A 24600-nucleotide genomic window follows, 5' to 3' on the forward strand; every position below is an offset into this window, starting at 1 on the left:
GTGGAGTCATGATGACCTCGACATCCTTGGATCAGTGTCAGCTCAGACCCTGAAGTCCTAAAGCAATTAGGTGTTCCTCTTCACTGGGTTATGTATGAATCTCTGAGTAAATGGCGGTAGGCACCTCTGGGAAGGACAAGGAGAATCACGACCGCACCACTGCACACTCACGGTGATGTGAGAGAAGACTCCCTCGTGGGATCTGGCCTCTTTGGTCAAGGGGTTCTGAGTCTGAGAACTGCCTCCTGTCTGGAAGTTGGGTGATGTTTCGTGGCTTTGTCTCGGGGCTGCCTCCATCAACTATCCAATTGACGATCCTCTGGTTGCAGGAAGGAAGCCAGCCCCCTGTCAGCTGCCCAGCTGTTCGCCGTGGCCACACCATGATCCATTTACTAGCTCCCTGGTTCTCTGTGGGGCTAGCCTCTGAAAGGCCCACACTACAACCTGGCCCTATTGCTTTGGGATCCTCTCATTCCCCTTGCTAACAGGGAGCCCGGTTCTATTACTTCTTCTACTGTCAGCCCAGGCCTCAGAGGAATAGCCACCCAGCTTCTCAGTGAAGTGGCACCTCTCCGGTATGCCCTCTTTCGGGTAGATGGATGTCCTCGGGTCCTTTATGAAACATATTTGGCTGGTGTGAATATTTGGTCATCACAAATATAGAAGTATGTCCACTCTAGCACGCAGAATTTAAGAAAAGTATGTTACTGCATAAGCAAGTATCAAAAAGAAGAAATGGCATGGGGGGTAGATATAACTAATAAAGGGGATTTTGATTTCTTTTTTCTACTCGGGGTTCTAGATACCCTCTTGATTCTCCAGCTCTGAGAGTAACCTGACACAGTGATGGGATCATCTGTAGCTCTTGACCTCGAAGGTGACAGTGTGCAGTTGGGCTCTGTCCCACAGCACGGAGTAGCAGCTGGGTACTTAAGAAAGCACAGAACTCACCTGGGACCTTGGTTTTCAAGACGAGAGATGGTGATGGGGTGTCAGGAGATACAAATTCAAAGTTAGCTCAGCAGGCACCCATCTTGGCTGAGCCAAGTAGAGCTACATCCTCCATAATGGAGTACAGAGTTAATTCCAGCTTTCTTCCCCCAACCTTGAAAAGTTCTGCTTTCCAAGGACAGGGACAAATAAGGCCATCTGCACAGGCCCCGTGTGCTAAGCCGATGGTCAGAGGCTTCTGCTCCTTCTATGCACCTGAACAGGAGGTCCTGCAATGGCTCTGTGTGATGTCGCTATGTTTTTGCAGATGACAGTTCTTCCCCTCTCACGTCAGCCCCCTCAGAGATTGCATTCAGGGCACAGATGTCAAGATGGATGGGTGGGTTCTGTCCTAGCCCTGTAGATTTCCACTCTGGAGGAGGGTCCCAAATTCATCTTTCCCAATTGTCATGGAAAGCTCTGCAGGCATTGGCTGGCCTCTGTGGCCCAGCTTACAGCAACCACTCAGCAGATGATCTTTGAAATGTTTTTTTTTTTAATTTTTATTTATTTATGATAGAGAGAGAGAGAGAGAGAGAGAGAGAGAGGCAGAGACACACAGGCAGAGGGAGAAGCAGGCTCCATGCGCCGGGACCCGACGTGGGATTCGATCCCAGGTCTCCAGGATCGCACCCTGGGCCAAAGGCAGGCGCTAAACCGCTGCGCCACCCAGGGATCCCCACATCTTTGAAATGTTAAGCACAGCCAACTTGGGAGAGTGGCAGGTGCATTACCAGTGTGATGACAAAAGGGGAAGGGTGGGTCCGGTATGTGACGACCCCCCACAGTGCGACAATGACAGTAGTGGGTGGGTGGGTGCACCTGAGCATATGTTCTTACAAAAAACCAAAAAGGGGAAACTAAATAGGACCTGAGGAGCAGCTCAGAGGGGAAGCCTAGGGCTTCAAGTACAACATCTGAGCTGCATCAGGGACCTAAAGTATCCCTGACTTGTGGGGTCCAACTTCCTCCTGTTAGACACAAGGACAGGGGCGGGCCCCCGACAGGGGAAAGACTAGTGGCCCCAAGTTCCACCCTCCTGCCCAGCATCAAACAATATAAGTTAGTCGGAGGTAAATCAGACCATATGTTCCCCCTCCCTCCACCACGCAGTAAGCAGGCAGCTGCATCACGAATGGACAGAATGGACACTGGTACCAAAGAGGTCACGAGCTGGGCCCCTGCCCAGCCTGCCGGCGCAGCCATGTGAGGTCAGACATAGGCAGTTTCCATACTAGCAAAATACTTTATTTTATAATGATAAAAGAAAGAGAGTAAAGATTTCTTTTTTGGTGTATACCAGAGTTAAGGGCAGTAGAAGAATAAGGGAATTAATAGGATTTTTATGTACTTTGATGACAATAAAAAGTTAACAATACCAACTGTTTGCCGTAAAACTTATCATAGCTCCCCCAAAACACATATATAAAGGATCATAATTTTAAAATCTATAAAAGTAAAAAATATACAGTCAGAAACTCTAACGCTTATTTCCTCTTTAATATAAAATTGTAAACATTTATTTACACAAAGCAAATGTGTATAACAAAGTCCGAGCACCCTTCTTTTGAGTCATGGCTCTTGGAAGAGGGGATTTGCACTGAAGTGGAGTCATCTCCTCCCCTAACTACCCAAAAACCAGATTCATAAATAAAGCCATGGGCAGCTCCCTGGGGGGACCCCAAGCATCACATTTTATTGCTCCAACACTGTGGCGAGAAGCCTGCTATCTGTCCGGCGGTCTGAGGACTAAGGCAGGGGCCGCCCTCCCCAAGAGGGGACAGAGGTGAGCAGCCAGAGGGGGACCAGGAGAGGAACAAGGACCCATCACTAGCCTTCAGCCCACTATTTTTGGTAGAAAACCTGCTGAAGTCACCCTCTTCCCCTTCAGATTGGGGAACTCACTCAGAGGGCAGAGTCTTCACTGGCTTTATGATTCATTCCCTTCTTTGAGAGCTAAACTCAGCATGGGGGTGGGGGAAGGGAGGGAGGGCGTTTAAAGGGGAAATGGCTATTATGGAAGAGAAGCTGAGGGTCTGAATACCCCCACGAAGGCACTGCTGGTGCAGAATAATTACCCCTAGGTGCACAACCCTTCATCCCCTTGACACCGCTCAGGCTGCCCACTCAGAGATCTTCCCTGGCTCAATTCTTTATGGCAGACACTCCTTCAATCATCCACTTTGCAACTCCAGGGAAGTAAAAGTGGGGTTTCAGTTTCTCCCAAGACCACTCTGCCTGTAAGCCACTCTTCTCAGTGTCCTATTTTCTCTCCAACACTCTGTTTAAAAAGGGTCTCACCCTGCACTTACCATTTTGCTTTCGTTCTAACCAAAGTGCTCTCTCCATCTTTGTTTTCCATGAACAGCCCACAGGCAATCCTGTTTTGTGGACTCTTAGCTTAGTCAAGTCCATAGACCTTCAGAGAGAAATCCACTCAAATCTTTAGGAAGAATGTGTTAGTGTTATAAAGCCATTCTCTTTAAAAAGTGCAAGTCATCAGACGTGGGAGAGTGGCCCAAGTGGTAAAACCAAGTGGAAATCTCTCCTGTGGCCCAGCCTCAGCCTCCCTGGCAGCTCACATGCCACTTGCCCTCCTTCCCAAACCTTTGCTTTCTGGGGAGGGGATGCCCTTCTGCCCACAAGGCTGGGGCTCCCTAAGAAATTTCAATGACTCTTTTCCCACCAATCTCGTTCACTGTTGCCTTTAAGAAGTTTCCTATTTGGGCTGGAGAGAGAAAGAAGGGGAGGCAGAGAGATCACGGGGACTGCAGACGGGGTGAAGGCCTCTTTGCACAGCTCAACTACGATCACCTTCCTGACACATGAAGTAGGAATTTTCAGAGACACTGAGGCAGGTGGGGAGTGACAAGAGAGAACACAGGAACCCCAAACATTCCATCTCAGCATGTAGCCTGGGGGCTTGCCACCACCAGGCACTGGGCTGGGAGTGGAGGTGGGGTGGGGATTCCTCAGGCTGGCCACCGTTGGTGGACCTGGGGACACAGCACTGTGGGGGAGGAAGAGAGAAGGAGCAGCTGTGCCGCCAGCTACCTCATGGCATCCTGTTCCTTTTTGGCACATGCAGTCACAGCCTGTGCTGAAGGACGCCATTTCCCAGTGTCCCTCCCTTTTCCCTGAAAGCGGACAAAGAGCAGGACTAAGAAAGGCTCCTGACCACATGGAAAGCCTGGGTTCCCAATGCCACGCAATCAGTTTAAACCATCACCTATCCTAATCCATCTTCAAACCTTAAAAATTAAAAAAAAATCTTTTCTATGCTACAAACTGCAAAAAAATAGTTCGGCTATATGAAGTTGCAACAAAACCTGTCCCTGACACCGGGGCAAGTGGAGAAATCTTGGATTATGTCAACACAATGGCACAGATTTTTGTAAGCCTGACATCACGGGGTTTCACTGTTCTTACTGTTGGGTTTTTTTGGTCATTTGGATAGAAAACCACCTGTAGAACCCTGTCCTGCTGTCCCGACACCAGGCAATGGATGCCAGTAGAGCGGCTGGGGCCAGCCCAACAGACCGCAACTGCTGGCTGGGAGCCAAGACCCCCCCCACTGCAGACCCTGGCCAGGGCCCACCTCAGCCCTGGGGCTCTAGCTTCCATCTACCCAGCTCCCCAGGGGCCGAGGGCTTTTGGTCCAAAGTAGTTGTTCTTTCTTGAATCTGAGAACAGAAATACAGGCTGTGTGAACACTGAGAATACCACAAATCCTCTGGTTACTGAGGCCCTAAGAGGTCGTCCAAATCATTCATCCACTCTTCTGAAGTCCTGTTCTTCAGCAAGGAGTCGATCAGGTCGGCATCTCCGGCCATGCTGGCTAGCCCACTGCCACCCGGCTGCCCACCGTAGGCGAAGGGCAGCTCCTGGCCCGCGGTCCGCACAGGGTAGGCCTGAGTGCAGTGCAGTCCTGGCCGGCCACCCATCGGTGGCACGGGGCTCTGGCTGAAGGCCCCCAGCTCGGGCCCACCGGGGCTCAGGCCCGGCAAGCCCTGCTGTGGGGCTCCCTGGGGAGGTGCTGGGGCAGGAGCACCGGTCCTCTGCTGTGCGTTCACAGGGGGCAGCATGGCCCCCGCCGCAGGTGTTGAGCTCATGGGGGCCATGGGCCTGCTGGGCATCGCCTGGGAGAACTGGGGGCCAGACATTTTCAGGTGGGTCTGCTGCATGTGGAAAGTGGAAGCTGCTGGGAAGGGGCTTACAGTGCTGTTCCCTGGGGCCTGGCTGCTCAAGTTTGCCATGCTCTGATGCTGCCACGATGGGTTCTGGCCTCCCATTGCAGCTGACACCCTGGGGACCTGCGGCTTAGGTAAACCGGAGTTCATGGTCCCCTTATTGTGCTGTTGGGAGAGGCCAGAGCTCCCCAGAGAGTTTTGCCCATAGGCAGCAGAGACTGTGGTGTTCTGGCCTACAGTGGGCTGCCGGGTGACGTGGGCATGTCCGTTGGTGGCCTGTGGCGGGGGCTGGGCCACGATCTGGGTGAGGCCGGAGGCCATGCTGTAGAGGCCGCTCTGGGGCATGCTTTGGGAGCCAGTGAACTGAGCCACACCCCGGTCCTGCTGGCCTGAGTTTGAGGAGAGAGAGGAAACCGAGGTATGTCCAGGGCCCATTGGCATCAGGTTCCCAGCCTGAGGGAATGCCCGGGGACAGCTGGAGTTAGACGGCCCTAGGTTGTTGATGCCAGGCACAGCAGCAGAGGACCCTGAAAGACAGAGGAGATGGTCAGTGGAGCTGGCATTTGTTGGCCCTCCACCATGGGGAGTCTTTAAGAACCAAGCTACAGGTGCTATCTTCCACATGAAAGGCAAAATCAGAATACCAGGTATCTTTATGGTCAGTGGAACCTTGGAGACGACAGCCCTTGGGACTTCCCACAGGATGGAATGGAGGCCAGTGTGGAGCAGTGAGGCATTTAAGACTGGCTCAGAGGAAGGGGCAACACCCCAGAGTGGGAGAAGGTAGGAAATTCAATGATTCACCTGTCAGAGGCCCACCCCATTGTGCTCTGTGGAAAGCCTTATGCCACTGTGGGGACCCCCAGATGGATCCGGTCCATGGTCTGCCTTTGGGAAGCAAAGGTGCTATGTGGTGTGACAGGGTGATGACGATAGCAGGGGTCAGGGGATCACTGCCTGAGAAGATAAAGGGTGGGCCTCAAAGAAATGGTGACAAATACACTGGGTTTTAAAACGGTCAGAGTTGGGACACCTGGGTGGCTCAGTAGTTCAGAGCCTGTCTTCGGCCCAGGACGTGATCCTGGAGTCCTGAGATCGAGTCCTACACTGGGCTCCCTGCATGGAGCATGCTTCTCCTTCTGCCTGTGTCTCTGTCTCTCTCTCTGTGTCTCTCATGAATAAATAAATTAAACAATCTTAAAAAAAAAAAAAAGGGGGTCAGAGGTTAGCGATGTAACAGTTTGGAGAAACAGTAGTGTGGAGTGTCAAAAGGCACACAGGAGAGGAGATCTGTGTGGGATGCTCCACGGCTGGGGGATATCCCACTGGTTGGAGATACAACTGGACAGTCACAGATAGTCTCAGGAGAGCTAGGGCTGCTATGTGAATGGCAGGGCTGCTCGGCCACAGGGTGAGTGAACTGCAACAGTGGTGCTGGGGCTGGGCAGGGGCTGCTTGTCACTTAGGCGAGGGGCACAGGACCTGTGGCATGGTGGGGGTGAAAGAGGGAGAGTGTGAGATCCTGTTCTTGACAGCACAGAACAAGGCATCTAAGAGAGAGACCACCATCAGCAGACACTGCCTGAGCTCCTGCTCGTTAGTAGGCATTCCACTGGGAAGATCAAGTACAACGGGATGGAGAGGTCCCGGCCTCAGAAAACCTGCCATCTAGGGCTCTGTCTTAGACAGTGGATGCATGGTGACGATGCTCACCGAGGAGGGTTCTTGTGGACAGGAGTATGACTATTTGGGGGCTGTGTCTCCTCTCCCTCTTCTTCTCCTGCTCCCCAGAGACACCAGACTGAAAACCAGCTGAGGGAAAGAGGACAGTGGAAATAGCCTATTTTACTCCCACTGACAGCCCCAAACGACGTTAGATGGGGTGAGGGCAGGACAGCTGGCAGAGGCCCAGGCTTCCAAAAAGCCCGCAGACTTAACTCCTCAGTCGGGTCAGCACACACAAGCAGAGCTACCTAGTGTCCCCATCAGAAGGGCCCAGCCCTGGTCAGCTTCCCTTGGGACACTTCACAGTGACAGTCGTTGACCAAGAAAAGGCCAGGTTTTAAAGATATGCCAGGAAGAGCTAGGAAGGCAGCTGCAGCCAGGTTCCCTTGCACAGCTGAGATGTGACAGCTGAAACCTCCGAGTGCTTCCTGCCCTTTTGCGGTCAACTGTCCACTGATGATGCTGCCATCCGTGACACCAAGTGAGCTGACAGGAAGAAAGAGAAGCAAAAGGCCACAGAAACTACATGAAGTCTTCTCTTATCTGGAAAATAAGGGCATCATTTCTCGAAGGCATGTAACAGCAGAAACAAAGAACTTTCTTAAGAATTACAGAAGCTATTTCTTGTTGATAAGCTATCCTTCAGCTAGAAATGATTTTGCTTCAAAAGACTGCGCTGCCTGAATACTCACCAAAGTGGTCTGCCCCTATGACCCCCTCCCCTGGGCCTACAGGTACCCAAAGAGCCAGGCTCCACAGGCAGACTGCAGCTTCTACAAACAAGTAAATCCAGCCAGCCCCCAGCAGGAAGCTAGGCAGACAGCAAGAGCTCAGCAGGAACAGAACACACCACTGCTCTGTCCTGTGCCTGCCTTCCCTGCCCACCCCCGTCACTCCCCATGTCTCCTCACCTGTGAACTGTCCGACCTGCTGTGGGAAGGTGCTCTGGGTTGGGTCTTGGTACTGGGGAGGCGGGCGAGTCAGGTGGCGCTGAAACTGCTGCTTTTCCTAGAAACGCCATGAACGATAGAACAGAACAGGACCCACATAGAACAGAAACAACAGAGTTAGATCAGACAAAAGTAAACTGCTACATTTGTTACTCACAGATGGATTCCTACACTTGTTATTCACAGATGCTCCTGGTTTCATTTGGGGATTAAAAAAAATTTTTTTTCTTGAGAGAGAAAGGTATACAAGCGAGGGGTCGGGGAGGGCAGAGAGGGAGAAGCAGATTTCCAACTGAGCAGGGAACCTGATCCAGGGCTCGATCCCAGAACCCAGGGATCATGACCTGAGTTGAAGGCAGGTGCTTAACCCACTGAGCCACCCAGGCGCCCCCATTTGGGGTATTTTTAACAAACTGTATGAAACAGAAGGATGGAGCAGATCTAAGGAGTGATGATTAAAAAAAAAAAAAGTGTATCTGTTTACAAAAATGTTCAGTGGAAAAAAAAAAAAACGTTCAGTGGGAGGGCACCTGGGTGGTTCAGTCAGTTGAGCATACCACTCTTAGCTGTGGCTCAGGTCATGATCTCAGGGTCATGGAATTGAGCCCCATGTCAGCTCTGAGCTCAGTGTGGAGTTGGCTTGAGATTCCCCCACCCCCACCCCCCCAAATGTTGGGAGAACAGATCAGGAAAATGCAAATCAAAGCCACAATGACATACCACTTTACACCCACTAAGATGGCTAGAATAAAAAAGACAAGAAGTATGAAGTGTGGAGAACCTGGCGCCCTCACATTGCTGTGGGAATGTAAAATGGTTCAGCAGCTTTGGAGAATAGTCTGGCAACTCCTCACAGGGCGATTCTTTTTTTTTTTTTTTTTTTTTTTAATTTTTATTTATTTATGATAGTCACAGAGAGAGAGAGAGAGAGGCAGAGACACAGGCAGAGGGAGAAGCAGGCTCCATGCACCGGGAGCCTGACGTGGGATTTGATCCCGGGTCTCCAGGATCACGCCCTGGGCCAAAGGCAGGCGCCAAACCACTGCGCCACCCAGGGATCCCTCCTCACAGGGCGATTCTGCCCCTGGGCATACACTCAACAGAACTGAAAACCTCCATCCAAAGAAGGGGGAACAACCCAAATGTCTACCAACTGGTGAATGGATAAACCAAATGGAGCTTATCCAAACAGCAGAATTCTGTTCAGCCACTGGAAAGCATGGGCTACAACATGGGTGGTAACTTTTAATGGGCATATGGTTTCTTTATAGGGGCCGAAAACTGACTATGGTGATAGCCATACCACTGTGTGAATATACTAAAAATTATACACTTTAAATAGGTGGATTATATCTCACGTGAATAGATTCTCAATAAAGCTGGTATTTTTAAAAATGGCAGAACTGAAGCAGTGACATGTGGGCTTTAAAGTCATCCTCAGTCACCTCCATCCTCTGGGTAGCTAGTCTCTAATGACTTTAAATTTTTTTTTTAATTTTTATTTATTTATGATAGTCACAGAGAGAGAGAGAGAGAGAGAGGCAGAGACACAGGCAGAGGGAGAAGCAGGCTCCATGCACTAGGACCCCGATGTGGGATTCGATCCCGGGTCTCCAGGATCGCGCCCTGGGCCAAAGGCAGGCGCTAAACCGCTGCGCCACCCAGGGATCCCCTCTAATGACTTTAAAGATACAATTTTAAATTCTGAGAACTCTTGTAACCCTGGCGTCTACACGTTACACTTGGTGACCAAGCAGGTGAACTGCAGGAGTTGGAGGGGCTGGGCAGGCCTGATTCTAGAACTCATTTCCCTGTGTTGTATTCTAGCGTATAACAAACTGCATTTACAACAAAGCTGGATCCCATAGTGGACCAGCAGACCAGTGAGCTCAGTGCTCTAGTAGTTGTAGTCAAGGGACATGGAAAAATGTCCCTAACAAATTTAGTTTAGCCACACATTTGCCTTCATGAATTCTCACCAAGTGACATTAAAGCTGCTTCTAACACAGGCCACCACCATTTTTTAAAAAATTTTTTATTTATTTATGATAGTCACATAGAGAGAGAGAGAGAGAGAGAGACAGAGACACAGGCAGAGGGAGAAGCAGGCTCCACGCACCGGGAGCCTGACGTGGGATTCGACTCTGGGTCTCCAGGATCGCACCCTGGGCCAAAGGCAGGTGCTAAACTGCTGCACCACCCAGGGATCCCTAGGCTACCACCATTTGAAAAATGCCACACTCCTGGAAAGAGCAAAGGAGGGGCACCTGGTGGCTTAGTCTGTTGAAGGTCCCACTCTTGGTTTTGGTTCAGGCCATAAGCTCAAAGTGGTGGGCTCCAGTCCCTCATCAGGCTCCATGATCAGTGGGGAGTCTGCTTGAGATTCTCCCCCTCTCCCTCTGCTTCTCCCACTGTGCTCTTTCTCTAAAATAAATAACTTTTAATAAAATAAATAAATGGGCAAAGGACATGCAACTGATGCACACACATGTGAACATACATGCATGCAGGTGCATATATAGTGGAGGGGCAACCAAGCAGTCATGTGAGAGGCAGGTGACAGCGTGGGTGGTGGGGGTCGCCTTCACCTCTCACTTTACCTGTTCTGCCAGAAGGTGTTGCTGCCTTTGTAAGAACTGCTGTTGCTGCAGATGCTTTTGTTGCTGCTCCCTCTGTTTCTGTTGGTCCAAAAGTAAGTGATGTTGCTTCATGACTGCCGCCTGCTGCTGGCTGCTGAGATAGGGGGCGCTGCTGCGGGTGCTGGCCACAGACACAGCGGGTGGCTGGCTCCCGACACCGGCCGCAGGGGTGGCCACAGGGACGCTGGGGGTGTTCTGCTCCTGTGAGCACAGAGAAGGGAATCTCAGGTCAGGAAGAACATGGTGAAGTCCAAAAGCCCTGATCGAAGCAGATGAGCTCTGTGCAGGGAGAGCCTCTGCCCCAAACCCCAGAGCATATGTCCTCCGGGGCTTGGCTAGACACCAAAAGAAGGAACACCTGAGTATCCAGGCACAGCAACAAGCAGTGTCACCAGCTGCACTGGTGATCCTTGCTTCCTATGGTTCACCAGCAGCAGAGGCGAGATTTTACATTTAAGCTCAAATATTGGCACGTATCAGTTCCAGTAGGCAACTGCCACTTTCAAATGCTCACTTTCTGGAATGCATCAGTGCAAATGGGCCCCAAAAGGAGGAACACTCTGAGGGGCTCTGATGGATGGGGACTCGATGTTCCGAGTGTGCAAATCTTGGGTGCCTGGCAGTGGGACTGTCTCTGAACTGCCTGAGACTGTATCACATGTCCATTTGTGTTGACTTTTGTCAGAGCATGCTTACAAAATACTGTACCAATGAAAACTTTAACAAAAATTCTCAATTAATACATGGGCTAAAAGTGAGACTCATGTCAAAGGCTCCACAGTATTATCCCATCCTGATCATCCTGATTTATGTTTAAAAGGGGGAAAATTTAACTTGAATCCAGAAGAAGGTAAAAAAAAAACAATGATCATTTATACAAGTTCAACTTTTCTGAGCTCCTTTCCAGTCCTTACAGGACTTTATTTTAATCCTTACAAGAGTGTAAGCTTCGAGCAGACAGACCCAGAGGTAATTTCCTCATCCACCACCCCCAGAAGTGTTTGGGCTATGAGAGTGTTGTGTGCAGTGCCGAGCACTACTGAAATGGCAGTCGTCACTGCTCTTCTTAAGGATCTTTTTAGTGGCTGTGGAACAGTTTACTGGCTGACATAAGTGGAAGTATCAACATTTACACATGTACTCTCCTGCTGAGAGATGCTTAATCTGCTTCTAGTTTTTGGCTACTAGAAGTGAAGCAATGAACATCTTGTATATTAACTTTCCTATTTTTTAGGGATTATTTCTTACAGGGGTATAATGTGTCGATGCTTATGAACATTTTTATGACTTAAGAAAAATATGTAACACCAAACTACTTCCTACAAGCACCATGCCCATGTACACACCCTCATCAGTTGAAAGGCATCAATTTCCCCATTATCATCATCACCAGCAATTGTTTTTTTCTTTTTAATTTCTGAAATTTTACAAATACACACTGGTACCCGCAAAGGTATTCACCACAGGCTTACTTATAATAAGTGATGAAAACCAGGAGATGATGAGATACACTAACATACCGGTATGCCCTATGTTCCACAGCTGCTGTCACACAACTTTTAACTTGTCAAGGGATCTTCTGTGTAGACATGGAAGACAGTCCGGGGCACATCAGGGAGGGAGAAAAGCAAATGTGTTTCACTGTACCTTGGAGGAAGCTGGGGGAATAAGCCCTAGCCATGAGAAGGTTGCCAGGGAAGAAACATCTTAGAACACATGTGAATGTGAGTAGAAATGCAAATATTGATCATGATAAAACTAGTACTTGACCATTCTCCACCCTACAGAGCAGTTATGTGACTGCCAGGCTGGAGCATCATGGTGAAATAACCATGGAGTTTGGATGTGGGATTAGCTTGCCCCTTACTAAATCTTAAGGTATTCTACACACTACCTTTCAGATGGAAAGGTAGTTTAAAAAAAAAAAAAACAAAAGGAGAAAAGCCTCTAATCAGCACATTAAATGCAACCTTTACAGGCAAAATAACAGCCATACATGACTTACTTTAAAGTTGTACAGCATGGAGGAGACACTCAACGCCTCTGCTTAGGTGCTGGTGATGCCTCAAATGTATGGATACTTTAAACCAAATTATACCAGGGAATTTCACCCTATTTTTGTTTATTCAGAATCAATCCTGTTTTCTTTGACTGATTTTTCTCTCTCAAGAGATTCAAAGGACGACGGTAGCATCCCTCTGCTCCCCAACTACCTGGGGCAAGCAACCACAGGGCTGCAGAGCAATAGCCTCATGTGCTCACCTGGCTGGGTGGAACCAGTGACCGGAAGGGCAGATTTCCTGGCTTTGGTTTCATCATAAACAAGGAGTTCTGTTCATTGCTCAGGTGAGGCAGCTGCTGGGGAAGATATGCCATGAGGGTGGACTTGCTCTGGCCAGATGCAGGGCCACCTTGCCCACAGTCGGCTTTATAATGAGAAAGGGGTTTGGTGTTGCCATAGTCCAGCACTGACCCCTGGTTAGTCACGGCATTCTGATTCAAGTTATTCGGCGGCTGATGACTCAGCAGGTTCACATGGCTGGACTGGAGGTAGGGGCCTCCAGGCCGAGGGGAGCTCTTGTTCACACCTGGCATCATGAGCAATTTGGAGTTGGTGAAGTCTTGCTTGTAACCAGGAGGGCTGGCAGGTTTCTCCATGGGATAGGGTACATTTAAGGGGCTGTGAGAGGGGCCTGTCTGCTGCCACGTGGACATCTGGCCCGGGGCTGGTGCAGGGGTAGCCTGCTGCGGGTTCTGGAGCATCTGCTCACGCTTCTGCTTGGCAGCAATCTGCTGGAGCTGGTGGGCAGAGGACAGCTCTGAGGCCCCTCCTGGGCCCTGGCTAGGCAACACCACACTGGAAAGGGCTCTTTGTGCATTCTGGGCCTGCGCTGATGCCGGCATCAGGTTAGGACTGGGATTATCTGCCCCAGGCTGGCCAGAGGTATGGAACAGAGGCTGAGTGCCCCCTAGGCTGGGTGAATCGGTACTCACGGGACCGGCTGAAGGCCCCATAAAGGTCTGTCCTGCAGACCCAGCCCTCACTTGTGGAGAGCCTAACTGTTCTTGTTCAAAGGCTGCTGGAGAGAATTCTGTCTTAATATTAATGTCCTGTGCCAAGGGGGTCTGTGTAGCAGACCCAGCAGACTCTGGGTCCTTCTTCTCTTCAAAGTCCTCATTAAACAGATCCTTCATGTCTTCATCAGGCACTGACCTGTTTAGCTCCTCAATGAGCTCTTTCCACTCTTGCTCGTTCAGGTTGAGGTCAGGCATGAGGTTGCTCTGAGATATGGAGCCCCCGGCCCCTGCAATCATGCAAGGCAGGTCATCGACGGGCTCTTGCTTCAGCTCTTTATTCAGGCTCAGAGGAAATGGCTCACCAGGGTTGCTGCCCCCATTCAGGTGGAGACTTGAGTCAGCCAGACACTTCTTACTGATGGAGTCCAGCCCCAGTGAGTGCTTCCCACTGGCCTGCAGTGCCTCTGCACCAGGCTTGTCAGGCTGCCCCAGGGGAGAGGCTGGAGGCAGGCCGTTGGAAGAGATGGCTACTCCCAGAGGGGCCTCTCGACGGGTCTTCTTGTGTCCAGAAAAGAGGTCTCCATAGCCATTCTGTTGCTCACCATTCTGAGGGGAGGTGGTGCTCTCCAGGTTCCTCTTCACTGTATCATGGAGATGCTGCAAAACACGACAAGAGCGACTTAACACACAATGTCACGGAGGAGGCCCCTTCGTTTGTTTGTTTGTTTCTTTCTTTCTTTCTTTCTTTCTAAGATTTACTTATTTAGTTATTCATGATAGACCTAGAGAGAGAGAGAGAGAGAGAGAGAGAGAGGCAGAGACACAGGCAAAGGGAGAAGCAGGCTCCATGCCGGGAGCCCGACGTGGGACCCGATTCCGGGACTCCAGGATCACGCCCTGGGCCAAAGGCAGGCGCCAAACCGCTCAGCCACCCAGGGATCCCTGGCCCCTCGGCTTTTATTTATTTTTATTTTATTTTATTTTTTTTAAACTTTTTATTTATTTATGATAGTCACACAGAGAGAGAGAGAGAGAGAGGCAGAGACACAGGCAGAGGGAGAAGCAGGCTCCATGCACCGGGAGCCCGACGTGGGACTCGATCCCGGGTCTCCAGGATCGCGCCCTGGGCCAAAGGCAGGCGCCAAACCGCTGCGCCATCCAGGGGTCCCCCGCTCGGCTTTTAATGGTGGTTTCCATCAGAGCCCGCACCCCTGCCGTGCTCTCCTGCTGACTCTGACCAGCCAGTTTATCCTCCCTCCTCCTGGGAGCACACCCCCACTTCCCTTGTCCCAGGTCCTCCGCCCTGGCCTGAGTCCGGGCCACTACTGGAGCTGCAGGAAAGCAAGCCAACTTCAATTAGTGCATCCATACCTGACTTCTGTGGCCTTCTCTTGCAGGATGCAAGCCTGATGTTGCCCACAGTCATCTAGTCTGAGGGTGTGCCCAAGAGTAGGGCCAATGAGAGAAAGAAGCCGAAGCTACATATACGTTCTTAAGGGTGTCACCTAAGTCCTGACTGTACATGAGACCAGCCATGCCCCTGCACTTTTCACTTCAGGGAACCAAAAACTTCCTTTTTGTGTTTAAGCTCCTTTGACTCAGATTTCTCTGGCTTTCAGCTGAAGGAGCCCTGCCTGCTAGGGGCTCTCTCTCAGGCCTCGGTGGGGTGGCTCACGAGCACCAGGTGGCTGACGTGTTGCACAGGCCAGCGTTCATGCCCCATTGGGCCTTTCAAGGAGCTGCTGTCTGGTGCCACTCCTTTTCCCCAGGCAGAGCTGCTCCTTCTCCTCCCTGCCAGCTCTAAGCAGCTTCTGACCCTCTGCGCCCCAGTCACTAGCCCCTACAAACCCCACTTCTCAGTATGAAAGCATTCCTTTGCCCAAAGCCAGCCTGTCTTGCACCATTATCCTTGCTTCCCCCCGCCCTCCTCAGCTAGATTTGTTTGGCTAGCCTTAAAAACCCTGTGTCATGGACAGGTGCTGTGTGCAGAGCAAGACAATGAGGTGGTTCTTGGGGTCTTCCGAGGCTTCCAGTCTGCCAGGATACAGGACACATCCAGACATGGCTACAGGAGAGCAGCAGAGCAACAGAACCCTGGGCCGGGAGTCTGGCACAGGAGCTTCATGAAGAGAACAGGACATAGGAGTGGGAAGAATGGAAGGTGCTATCTTTCCACTCTTTCCCTAGCCTCTGCCAGGACATGACTCCTTCATTAATGCAGGTGCCTACACTTAGCTCTAACCTTGGTGCTGTTCCTTCCCTAGGTTTTTTTGTTACATTTTTGTCCTTTGTCCTCCACTCCCCCCATTCCATCCCTCCTACTGACCCTAAGTATCTACACTGTATTATTTATAAAGTTCTCAATAGGAGCTTTCATAATTATCTTTTAATAGATTTCAGAGGAGTCGATGGCACCCAGAACTCTGTACTGTTGTCCTGGGGCTACAAAGAAGAGCTACATGGACCCACCACCACAGTCCGAGGAGTGTGAGGGCACCAGTGCCCTGACCAGGGCTCCTACCCAAGGCAACTCCTTGGGCAACAGCTCTAAACAGTAAACTTTTCCTAAAAGTAGGAGGGAAACCTCCTAGATACATACGCACATCGAGCAAGGAAACAAGGAGGGGAACTTTCTCAGTCTGCAGTCCCAATTCCAATGCTTCCACTCCTTTTTTAATCCTTGCTTCAAGATTTTCCTATTTTTTTACTGTTAAAGCTGACTGTGCAGTGCTCTATAAATTCTGGCTGAGTCCATAATCCTCTAAATCCATATCTGGATATCTAAGTTAGCTCAGAAAAACTCAGGGATACTCAATAAATGAAACTGTTGGGCAGAGGTGTAAGCTGAAAAACGATCCTAGGACCCTATAAGGGGACATCTGCTTTACTTTCATGTGGGTTCTCCTGCTTCCTGCTGCCACCTAGGGGTGTGAGGGGGGAAGGGACCCATGCTCTTAAAATGGACCTTTGTAAGATCTACCACTGGAAAACTTTCCTTTGAGGAAAGTCAATTCATAACCATTTAATTGATCACAAAGAAATCAAAATGAGTTGCTGATTTTTCTTGGGTTTTTATTCTTTCTATTATTTTCTTTCTGGAAAATCATTTGTTCCTCAGTGTCAGCTTTGGGCTGTCTATAAACCTGGGAAGTTGGAAAACTTCCTAAGGGGGAAGTTGGAAAACCTAGGAGGTCAGGGCACTAGATTGAGTCAGCTGGTTGTCCCAGATTAGAAACAGAATCCTTCTTTGCCCTAATAATTATAAAAGCTACCACTCCCTCTTTCAATATCCACATGCAAACAGCTGCAGACAAGTTCCAAAGTAACTTAATTTTGCAATCCAATTACTTTCCAAAGGAAACACCGGGCCATTTTCTCAACTGCTCACAAGATGTAACTGGAATGATGTAGGCGGGGGTGGGAAGTGTGGAATGTGGTGGCCCTGGCAGATTTTTAAGTGTTGAGCATTTGCAGGAGTGCCTGATATGTGCAAAGCAGGAATTTACAACAAAGATGTGCAGACAGCCTGAACGGATTATAAATTACATAAGAACACACAGAGTAAGAGCTATAAAGCAGACAAAACTAGCCAGCATGGATAAACACACGGGCTCCCTCTCAGCACATCTGGTACTTCGGGGTGCTCAGCTCAGACGGAATGGTCTTGTGGTACACAGGATTCCAGGAGGATCCCATCCTGGAATAAGGTGATCTGGTGTTCATTTCCTTCACAAGGGGTTTTGTTAAAGGGTACCACATGCCTGATGGTAAGCTGGAAGCCCTGCATACTCACCCTGTCAGTCTTCCACCAAAGCACCCTAAAAGTGCTTTGGCACCAAAGTCAGCACCAAAGTCAGCAAAAGTCCTGACTCCCACCCCAGCCTTTGCCACCCGTCAGCTTCTGCTCTGGGAGAGGGACCCCAGGATATACACTGCTGAGTCTAGGTGGAGTTGCCACACCTTGTGGACACCAAATCAGTGTCCTGTGTCCCCTCATCACCCTCATGCCAGCCTGAGGCATGAGACTTACAGCACTGTCTTGGGCCTACTCTCCACTTCTGCCACCGGCCACTGAAGTTCCAGTGTGCTTTCTGGCCAGACTAACCAAAGGGTAACACCTATACTCTTCCGCTGAGCTAACACACGTGGCTGCTTAAGAAAGGGGTGGCTTGCTCATCCATATTCCTTATGAGCTGGCAGTCACCTGGGGCAGCCACTAGTGCTTCCTGCCACTTCTCAAGTCATATTGCTCCTTGGTCATCCTATCAGCCAAACACCCACCTCCCCACACCCGAAAGCCAGCACCTAGACCCACTGCACTATGGCTTCCATCCTCTGGGGAGCTGACGGGATGCCAAATGGGCAGGGGTGGTAGTGTAGAAGGAAGACTTTAGGGCTGCTTTCCCTGAGGCCAATGATCTTGATGCTGTTAAATGCAGTCCACATTTTCAGTCTTTCCCTCCATCATCTGCCTCTTAATAATTCCTTGCGGGACACCTGGGTGGCTCAGCAGCTGAGCATCTGCCATCAGCTCAGGGCGTGATCCTGGAATCTGGGATCGAGTCCCACACCAGGCTCCCTGTGAATAAATGAGACACAGAAAGAGAGGCAGAGACACAGGCAGAGGGAGAAGCAGGCTCCCCGCAAGGAGCCCAATGTGGCACTCGATCCCAGATTCCAGGATCACACCCTGGGCCAAAGGCTGGCGCTCAACTGCTGAGCCACCCAGATGTCCCAAATAAATAAAATCTTTTTTTTTTTTTTTAAAGATTTTATTTATTTATTCATGATAGTCACAGAGAGAGAGAGAGAGGCAGAGACACAGGCAGAGGGAGAAGCAGGCTCCATGCACCGGGAGCCCGATGTGGGATTCGATCCCGGGTCTCCAGGATCCCGCCCTGGGCCAAAGGCAGGCGCCAAACCGCTGCGCCACCCAGGGATCCCCCAAATAAATAAAATCTTAAAAAAAAAAATTCCTTGCATCTTATTTCTTTACCACAGTATCTTGCTTTCTCTTCTATTTTCTTCTGGTTGTTTCTTCTAGTCTCCTTTGAGGTAGGTCTCTGCTTCAAATGAGTATGGGAGTCCTTTCTCCTCTTTTTAAAATTTTTAAAAAAAGATTTATTCATGTGACAGAGAAAGAGAATGGTGTGCCAGCACACATGAGTGCATGAGCAGGGGGAGAGGCAAAGGAAGAGGAGAATCTCAAGTAGACTCCTCACTAAACACAGAGCCCAATGCAGGGCTTGATTCCACGACCCCATGAGATCATGATCTGGGTCGAAACTGAGAAGAGGTGGACGCCCCACTAACTGAGCCACCCGGGCACCCCTCTCCTCTTTTTATTCTACACATACTCTGACTGATCTTATCCACTCCCATGGCTTCAAATTCCCATGACTGAACATCACATTCAGAATAAACCCAACTGCCAGGGATCAAGTGCTGATCTATCAGTCTTTGTCCTTCATCCAACCTGCTTTTCCATGCTCCCCTGTTGTACAGCACACTGAGTCACACTATCCTTCTTATAGTGCCTCAAAGGTGCCCCCTCATTCCTGCCTCAGGGCCTTTACACTTGTTCTTCTCTTTGTCCCAAACACTTCTTCCCCTGATCTCCCTAGGGGTGGCTTAGCTCCTAATTTGGGTCCGTTATCCCCTCAGTCATTCTCCCAGTCACTCTCCATCCTATCTCCTTGTTAATTCTCCCATGGAGGCACTCATGTGAATGAGCCTTAGTTTTATACTTTAGGATGAAAAACAGAGACCCAGTACCTAGAACAGTGCCTGGCACTCAATAAGTATTTGTGAATGAATGTGCTCTTAATCCCCATGTTGACAGAGCTCCAGACTCCCATTTGTCTAACCACTTACCTGGTGTATGGGGTGTCCTGCAGATAATTCAGACTTAATCTGTCCAAATCTGAAACAGCTTCTCCCCAGTCTCATTTTCCTTTCTTTCTCTGCTCATCCCAGACAATGTTTGCTACCATCCACCTGGTCACATAAACCAGAACCAGAGAGCCACTCTAGCCCCTCCTTTTCTACTCCCTGCATTCAATCTATGTGCTAGTCCTGGTGAGCCCACTGCTCAGCATTCCTTGGTTCTACACACTACTCTCCATTCACTATCACCAATTTCTCTTGCTTGAATCATTTTAACCATGTCTACAGTTAGTCTTGCAATTTCCGCCCTCATCTACATTCTGCACTCTGGTCAGAGTGATTACACCAAAGGGCAGATCTGATCCTGTTACTATTTTCCTGAAAGCTCTTCAACGGCAAGGCACCTTATTGCCCTCAGGCCTTCATAACCCTGAGCTTGGCTCCGTCATCCTTCCGGCTCTGGAACTAGTTTAACTCCCCACCAACTTTCCAACCACACCCATGCTGTACAGCTTGCTGGAATGCCTCAAAAGTGTAGGTTGAAACATAAAAAACTAACTTTTTAAGGCAACAATCTGACCTGATACCATGCTGACTTTTCCTGTTTCTATTATGCTCTTCTAGTACCCTGTACAGACACTCAGGAACACTGACTGTCATTGGAAAAGACCATCTCCAGGTAAAGTCGATCTACTTTTAGGCAATATTCAAGATTTTTTTTTTAAGACTTTATTTACTTATTCATGAGAGAGAGAGAGAGAGAGAGAGAGAGAGGCAGAGACATAGGCAGAGGGAGAAGCAGGCCCCATGCAGGGAGCCCAATGTGGGACTCAATCCCAGGACTCCAGGATAACTCCCTGAGCCAAAGGCAGCCAAAGCTCAACCGCTGAGCCACCCCCGTGTCCCAACATTCAAAATTTCAATGACCTGAGGGAAAACGTGGGAAATCCATGTCAAGTAGCAACTTCGGTAAGGCACTAAGTGAGCCAAGTGCCACAAGGACAAGTCAATACTTCCTCAGTGGCCTTACTAATCACTCTGCACTTGCATTTAACTACTCCTCATGGTGTCAGAATCTCACGCAACCTTCAAAAGCACCATGGGAAGGAGAATCACTGTTCTTGTTTTCCAGCAGATAAAAGTCAGATTACATGAGGCTTCCCAAGGTGTGGGCATTCGGGGGTCATGGGACGGATCTGCTGCCTATCCTCCATCCTCCGGCCCTGTCTCCCTCCTGGTCAGACTGGGAGGGGCCCACCCACATCGACTCTGCTTCCACCTGTGAGGCTGAGCGAGGTGTCTGTTATGAAACACAAGCAGCAGGGAGTGAGTCAGGGCTTCAAACTGTGAGAAGAGCACCTTCTGTATACGAGCATGAAGAATCCCAACAAGGTGTTATTACCAGAAAAAAGGGCTGTGCCATGTGGAAATCACACACACAGACTGAAGAAAAAGAAAAATATCACAGAACCAAATAAAACCTGTTACTAAAGATTCTTACTTTTAAGATATTATTTGTCTTAATAGTTTGGAATTGCCAATCATTTAGAAGTGTGGTAAGTACTAAAGAGATCTGTAAACACTACTCCTTGCCACTGAATCCACCTACAAGGTCATACTGAAAATGGCAAGTTCCAAGAAATGCATTTTCCAGAAAACTTTACACTTTGGGGTCCAGACATTTTTACCATCATTTTTTAAATGTTTTATTTTATTTATTTTTAAAGATTTTATTTATTTATTCATGAGAGACACAAAGAGGCAGAGACCCAGGCAGAGGGAGAAGCAGCCCAATGAGGGACTCAATCCCAGGACCTAGGGATCACAACCTGAGCCAAAGGCAGACGTTCAACCACTGAGCCACCCAGGCATCCCTGAAATGTTTTATTTTTAATGAATTATAGGTTCCTGTGTCAACTGTACTCAAACTAAAAAATAAAAAATTTGAGGTTCATAGGAAATTGGAAAGAGAGTTTGCAGAGGGCCTGCATATTTTTCACCCAGTTTCCCCCAATGGTTGCCCCCATGCAGTGCTCATTCACCAAGATCCTACCTATGTGCCAGACCCTAACCTATACAAGGTGAGCAAAAAATAATCGTAAATTCAGATAGGCATGAAATTTTTACTATACTCTAGGCAGGGCACTAGGCACTGGCATAAAAAGATACATAAGAGGGATCCCTGGGTGGCGCAGCGGTTTAGCGCCTGCCTTTGGCCCAGGGCGCGATCCTGGAGACCCGGGATTGAATCCCATGTCAGGCTCCCGGTGCATGGAGCCTGCTTCTCCCTCTGCCTGTGTCTCTGCCCACGCCCCCCTCTCTCTGTGTGACTATCATAAAAAAAAATAAAAATAAAAATAAAAAGATACATAAGAGATGGTTCCTGCTCCCACCAGCTGAGATGTGATGATGAGGCTATGGAGGCAGGACAGATTATTACAAGAAGAGGGAGAAGGGGACACTCAAGTTAGGTATTAAAAGAACAAAGAAGTCATCCAGAAGTAGGGGGCAGGGATTCCAGGCTGAGAGGCAAAGGCATGGATACACAAGCGAGCCCAGAGTAAGAGTGGACGGAAGGAGGCAAGCAGAAAAAATGAATAGTAGTTTAATGTCGTTGAAGTATAAATGGTACAACAGGAAGTGTTGAAAGAGGCTGGGAATGGACAGTGATGGGCCCAAAATGTTATTTAATACTGTGAAATTTCAAAACATACACAAAATGAAAGAGAACAGTATATGGAATCCTCATACCCAACTTAAACAACTCAATCCCCTTACCCAACTTAAACAACTATTAGTATTTGGTCCTTTTGTTGCATTTCTACCTCTCTAGTCCCCACCCCCAAGACTGGATGATTTAAGAAACAGATCCTGGGCATAATACCATTTAATCCAAAAATACTTCAGTTATGTATCTCTAAAAGTAAAAACTCTCTTTTTTTAAATTTTTATTTATTTATGATAGTCACACAGAGAGAGAGAGAGGCAGAGAGACATAGGCAGAGGATAGAAGCAGGCTCCATGCACCGGGAGCCTGACGCGGGACTCGATATCGGGTCTCCAGGATCGCCCCCTGGGCCAAAGGCAGGCGCTAAACCGCTGCACCACCCAGGGATCCCTAAAAGTAAAAACTCTTAAAAATACACATGTGTGTATAACATTACGATACCATTATCACACCTACAACATTAATAATTATTATCACCACCTCAAACACATTAGGATGGCTATTATCTAAAACAAAACATAACACCCAAAATAACAAGTGTTGGCAAGGCCATGGAGAAAATGAAACCTTTGTGCACCGTTGATGGAATGAAAATGGTGCATCTGCTATGGAAAACAGCAGTTCCTCAAAAAATAAAAACAATATTTACCGTATTAGTCAGCAATATCATTTCTTTAAAAATTCCATTTCCAAAAGCACTGAAAGCAAGGACTTGAACAGATATTTGTAGACCATGTTCATACCCACATATTCAATGTAGCCAAAAGGTAGAAGTAACCCAAGTGTTCATCAATGGATGAATGAATAAACAAAATGTGGTCTATCCAATACAATGGAATATTATTCAGCCTTAAAAAGCAAAGAAGTTCTGACACATGCTACAATATGGAATAACCTTGAGGACATTATGTTAAATGAAATAAATCTGTCACAAAAGGACAAGTACTGTATAATTCCAATTATATACAGTACCTAGAGTCATCGAATTCACAGAGACAGAAAGAACAATGGTGGTTTCTGGGAGCTGCAGGGAGAAGGAAGTAGGGAGCTAGTGTTTCTGTTCTGCAAGATGAAATGAGCTATGGAGATGTATGGTGGTGGTGCTCGCACAAATAATGTGAATGTACTTAATACTGTGAAGTGTGTACACTTAGAAGTGGTTAAGCTGGTAAATTTTGACTTCTATATGTATATATCCATATGTGTATATATATACACGTACATATGCGCACACACACACTTTCTTTAAAAAAGGGAGAGAGAGAATCCCAAGTAGGCTCCATATTCAGTGCAGAGTCCAACATGGGGCTCGATCCCATGACCCTCTGAGATCATGATCTAAGCTGAAACCAAGTTGGACATTTAATCAACTGCACTGTCCAGGCACCCTCTGTTGTATTTTATTACAATTTTAAAAAAATTTTAAATTATTATCATCCTGTAAACCAGCAGTGTTCAAGTTTCCCTGTCTCAAGATCTTTTGCAAACAAACAAAATAACTCCTTTATTATGAAAAATTTCAAACATATACTAAGGTAGAGAGAAAGTAGAATGACTCTCCATTTACTCACTGCCCAAGTGAAACAACGTATGTCCCATTTTGTGTCCTTCATACCCTACCCTGGGCTAACTTAGCAACTACATCATTTCTCCTTAAATAGTTCAGCATGCATCACTAAAATATGAAAGCTCTTTGAAAAATAACCACAACACTATTCCTGAAGGTCAAAAAAAAAAAAAATCAAATTGTGGCTACAGTTGGTTTATTCAAGTCAGGATCCAAAACACTGCATCTGGCTGACGTGCTCTTAGGATTCTTAGTATATAACAGTTCTCTCTCCCTTTCTTAACTTTGCCATTTATTTGTCCAAGAAACTTAGTCACTTGTCCTGTAGAATTTTCCGTTTCCATAGTTGGGTGATTGTATGCCCCTCAAGGTATCATTTACAAATTCTTCTATCCTCTGTATTTCCAGTAAACTGATAGAAGCTTGATCAGATTCACTTTTTTTTAAACATAAATAGTTATAGGTGATGTTGCACTGCATGTCATTTTAATAGGAACTTAGCAGATGAAGTCAGACTTGCATTTTTGGGGGATTTGCATTTTTATAAGCTATCTCTAATGCCTCTGTGGCAAATACATTTTAGGGAGAGAGGCCATGGCCAGAGTGATTGCCAAGGAGAAGAGTGCAGAAGTAGTCCGTGAAAGAGATGACAGCTGGACAGCAGGCATGAGGAAGAAAGGATTTCAGAGTTAGGGTGGGAGGGATTTGGCAGGTCCTGAAGACTGAGTTTATACTGGGGGTGAGTGAGAAAGGAATGTCTCTCTAGTTTGGGCACATAGGTAGGATAGAGAATAAAGGAAAACCACTTTCAGTGGGAGGAGGGCTTAGTTGAGTTTTAGCCATGAAGAGATGACGAGACCATTCAGGTCACGCCCAAGAGGCAATGAATAATATTGATGATGAGTCC

The 24600-nt window shown here is 48.3% G+C and overlaps 1 protein-coding gene across 2 annotated transcripts in view; it reads right to left on the minus strand.

The window, feature by feature from the left end:
• Window positions 1–2216: 2216 nt before the first annotated feature.
• Window positions 2217–24600, minus strand: part of MAML1 (mastermind like transcriptional coactivator 1) — a 49999-nt gene continuing 27615 nt past the window's right edge. Inside the window, exons 2-6 of one of the 2 annotated variants that reach the window (XM_049116474.1) lie at window positions 12757–14169; window positions 10456–10695; window positions 7817–7913; window positions 6894–6992; window positions 2217–5707 (exon numbers count right to left, since the gene is read on the minus strand). In XM_049116474.1, coding sequence (XP_048972431.1) covers window positions 4728–5707; window positions 6894–6992; window positions 7817–7913; window positions 10456–10695; window positions 12757–14169 — 2829 coding nt within the window. In that variant the 3' untranslated portion in view covers window positions 2217–4727. The remainder of the gene's footprint in view (window positions 5708–6893; window positions 6993–7816; window positions 7914–10455; window positions 10696–12756; window positions 14170–24600) is intronic. The other variant, XM_025446782.3, reaches the window with a different exon arrangement.

This window comes from Canis lupus, chromosome 11 (assembly GCF_003254725.2).
Source record: "Canis lupus dingo isolate Sandy chromosome 11, ASM325472v2, whole genome shotgun sequence".
NCBI lineage: Eukaryota > Metazoa > Chordata > Mammalia > Carnivora > Canidae > Canis > Canis lupus.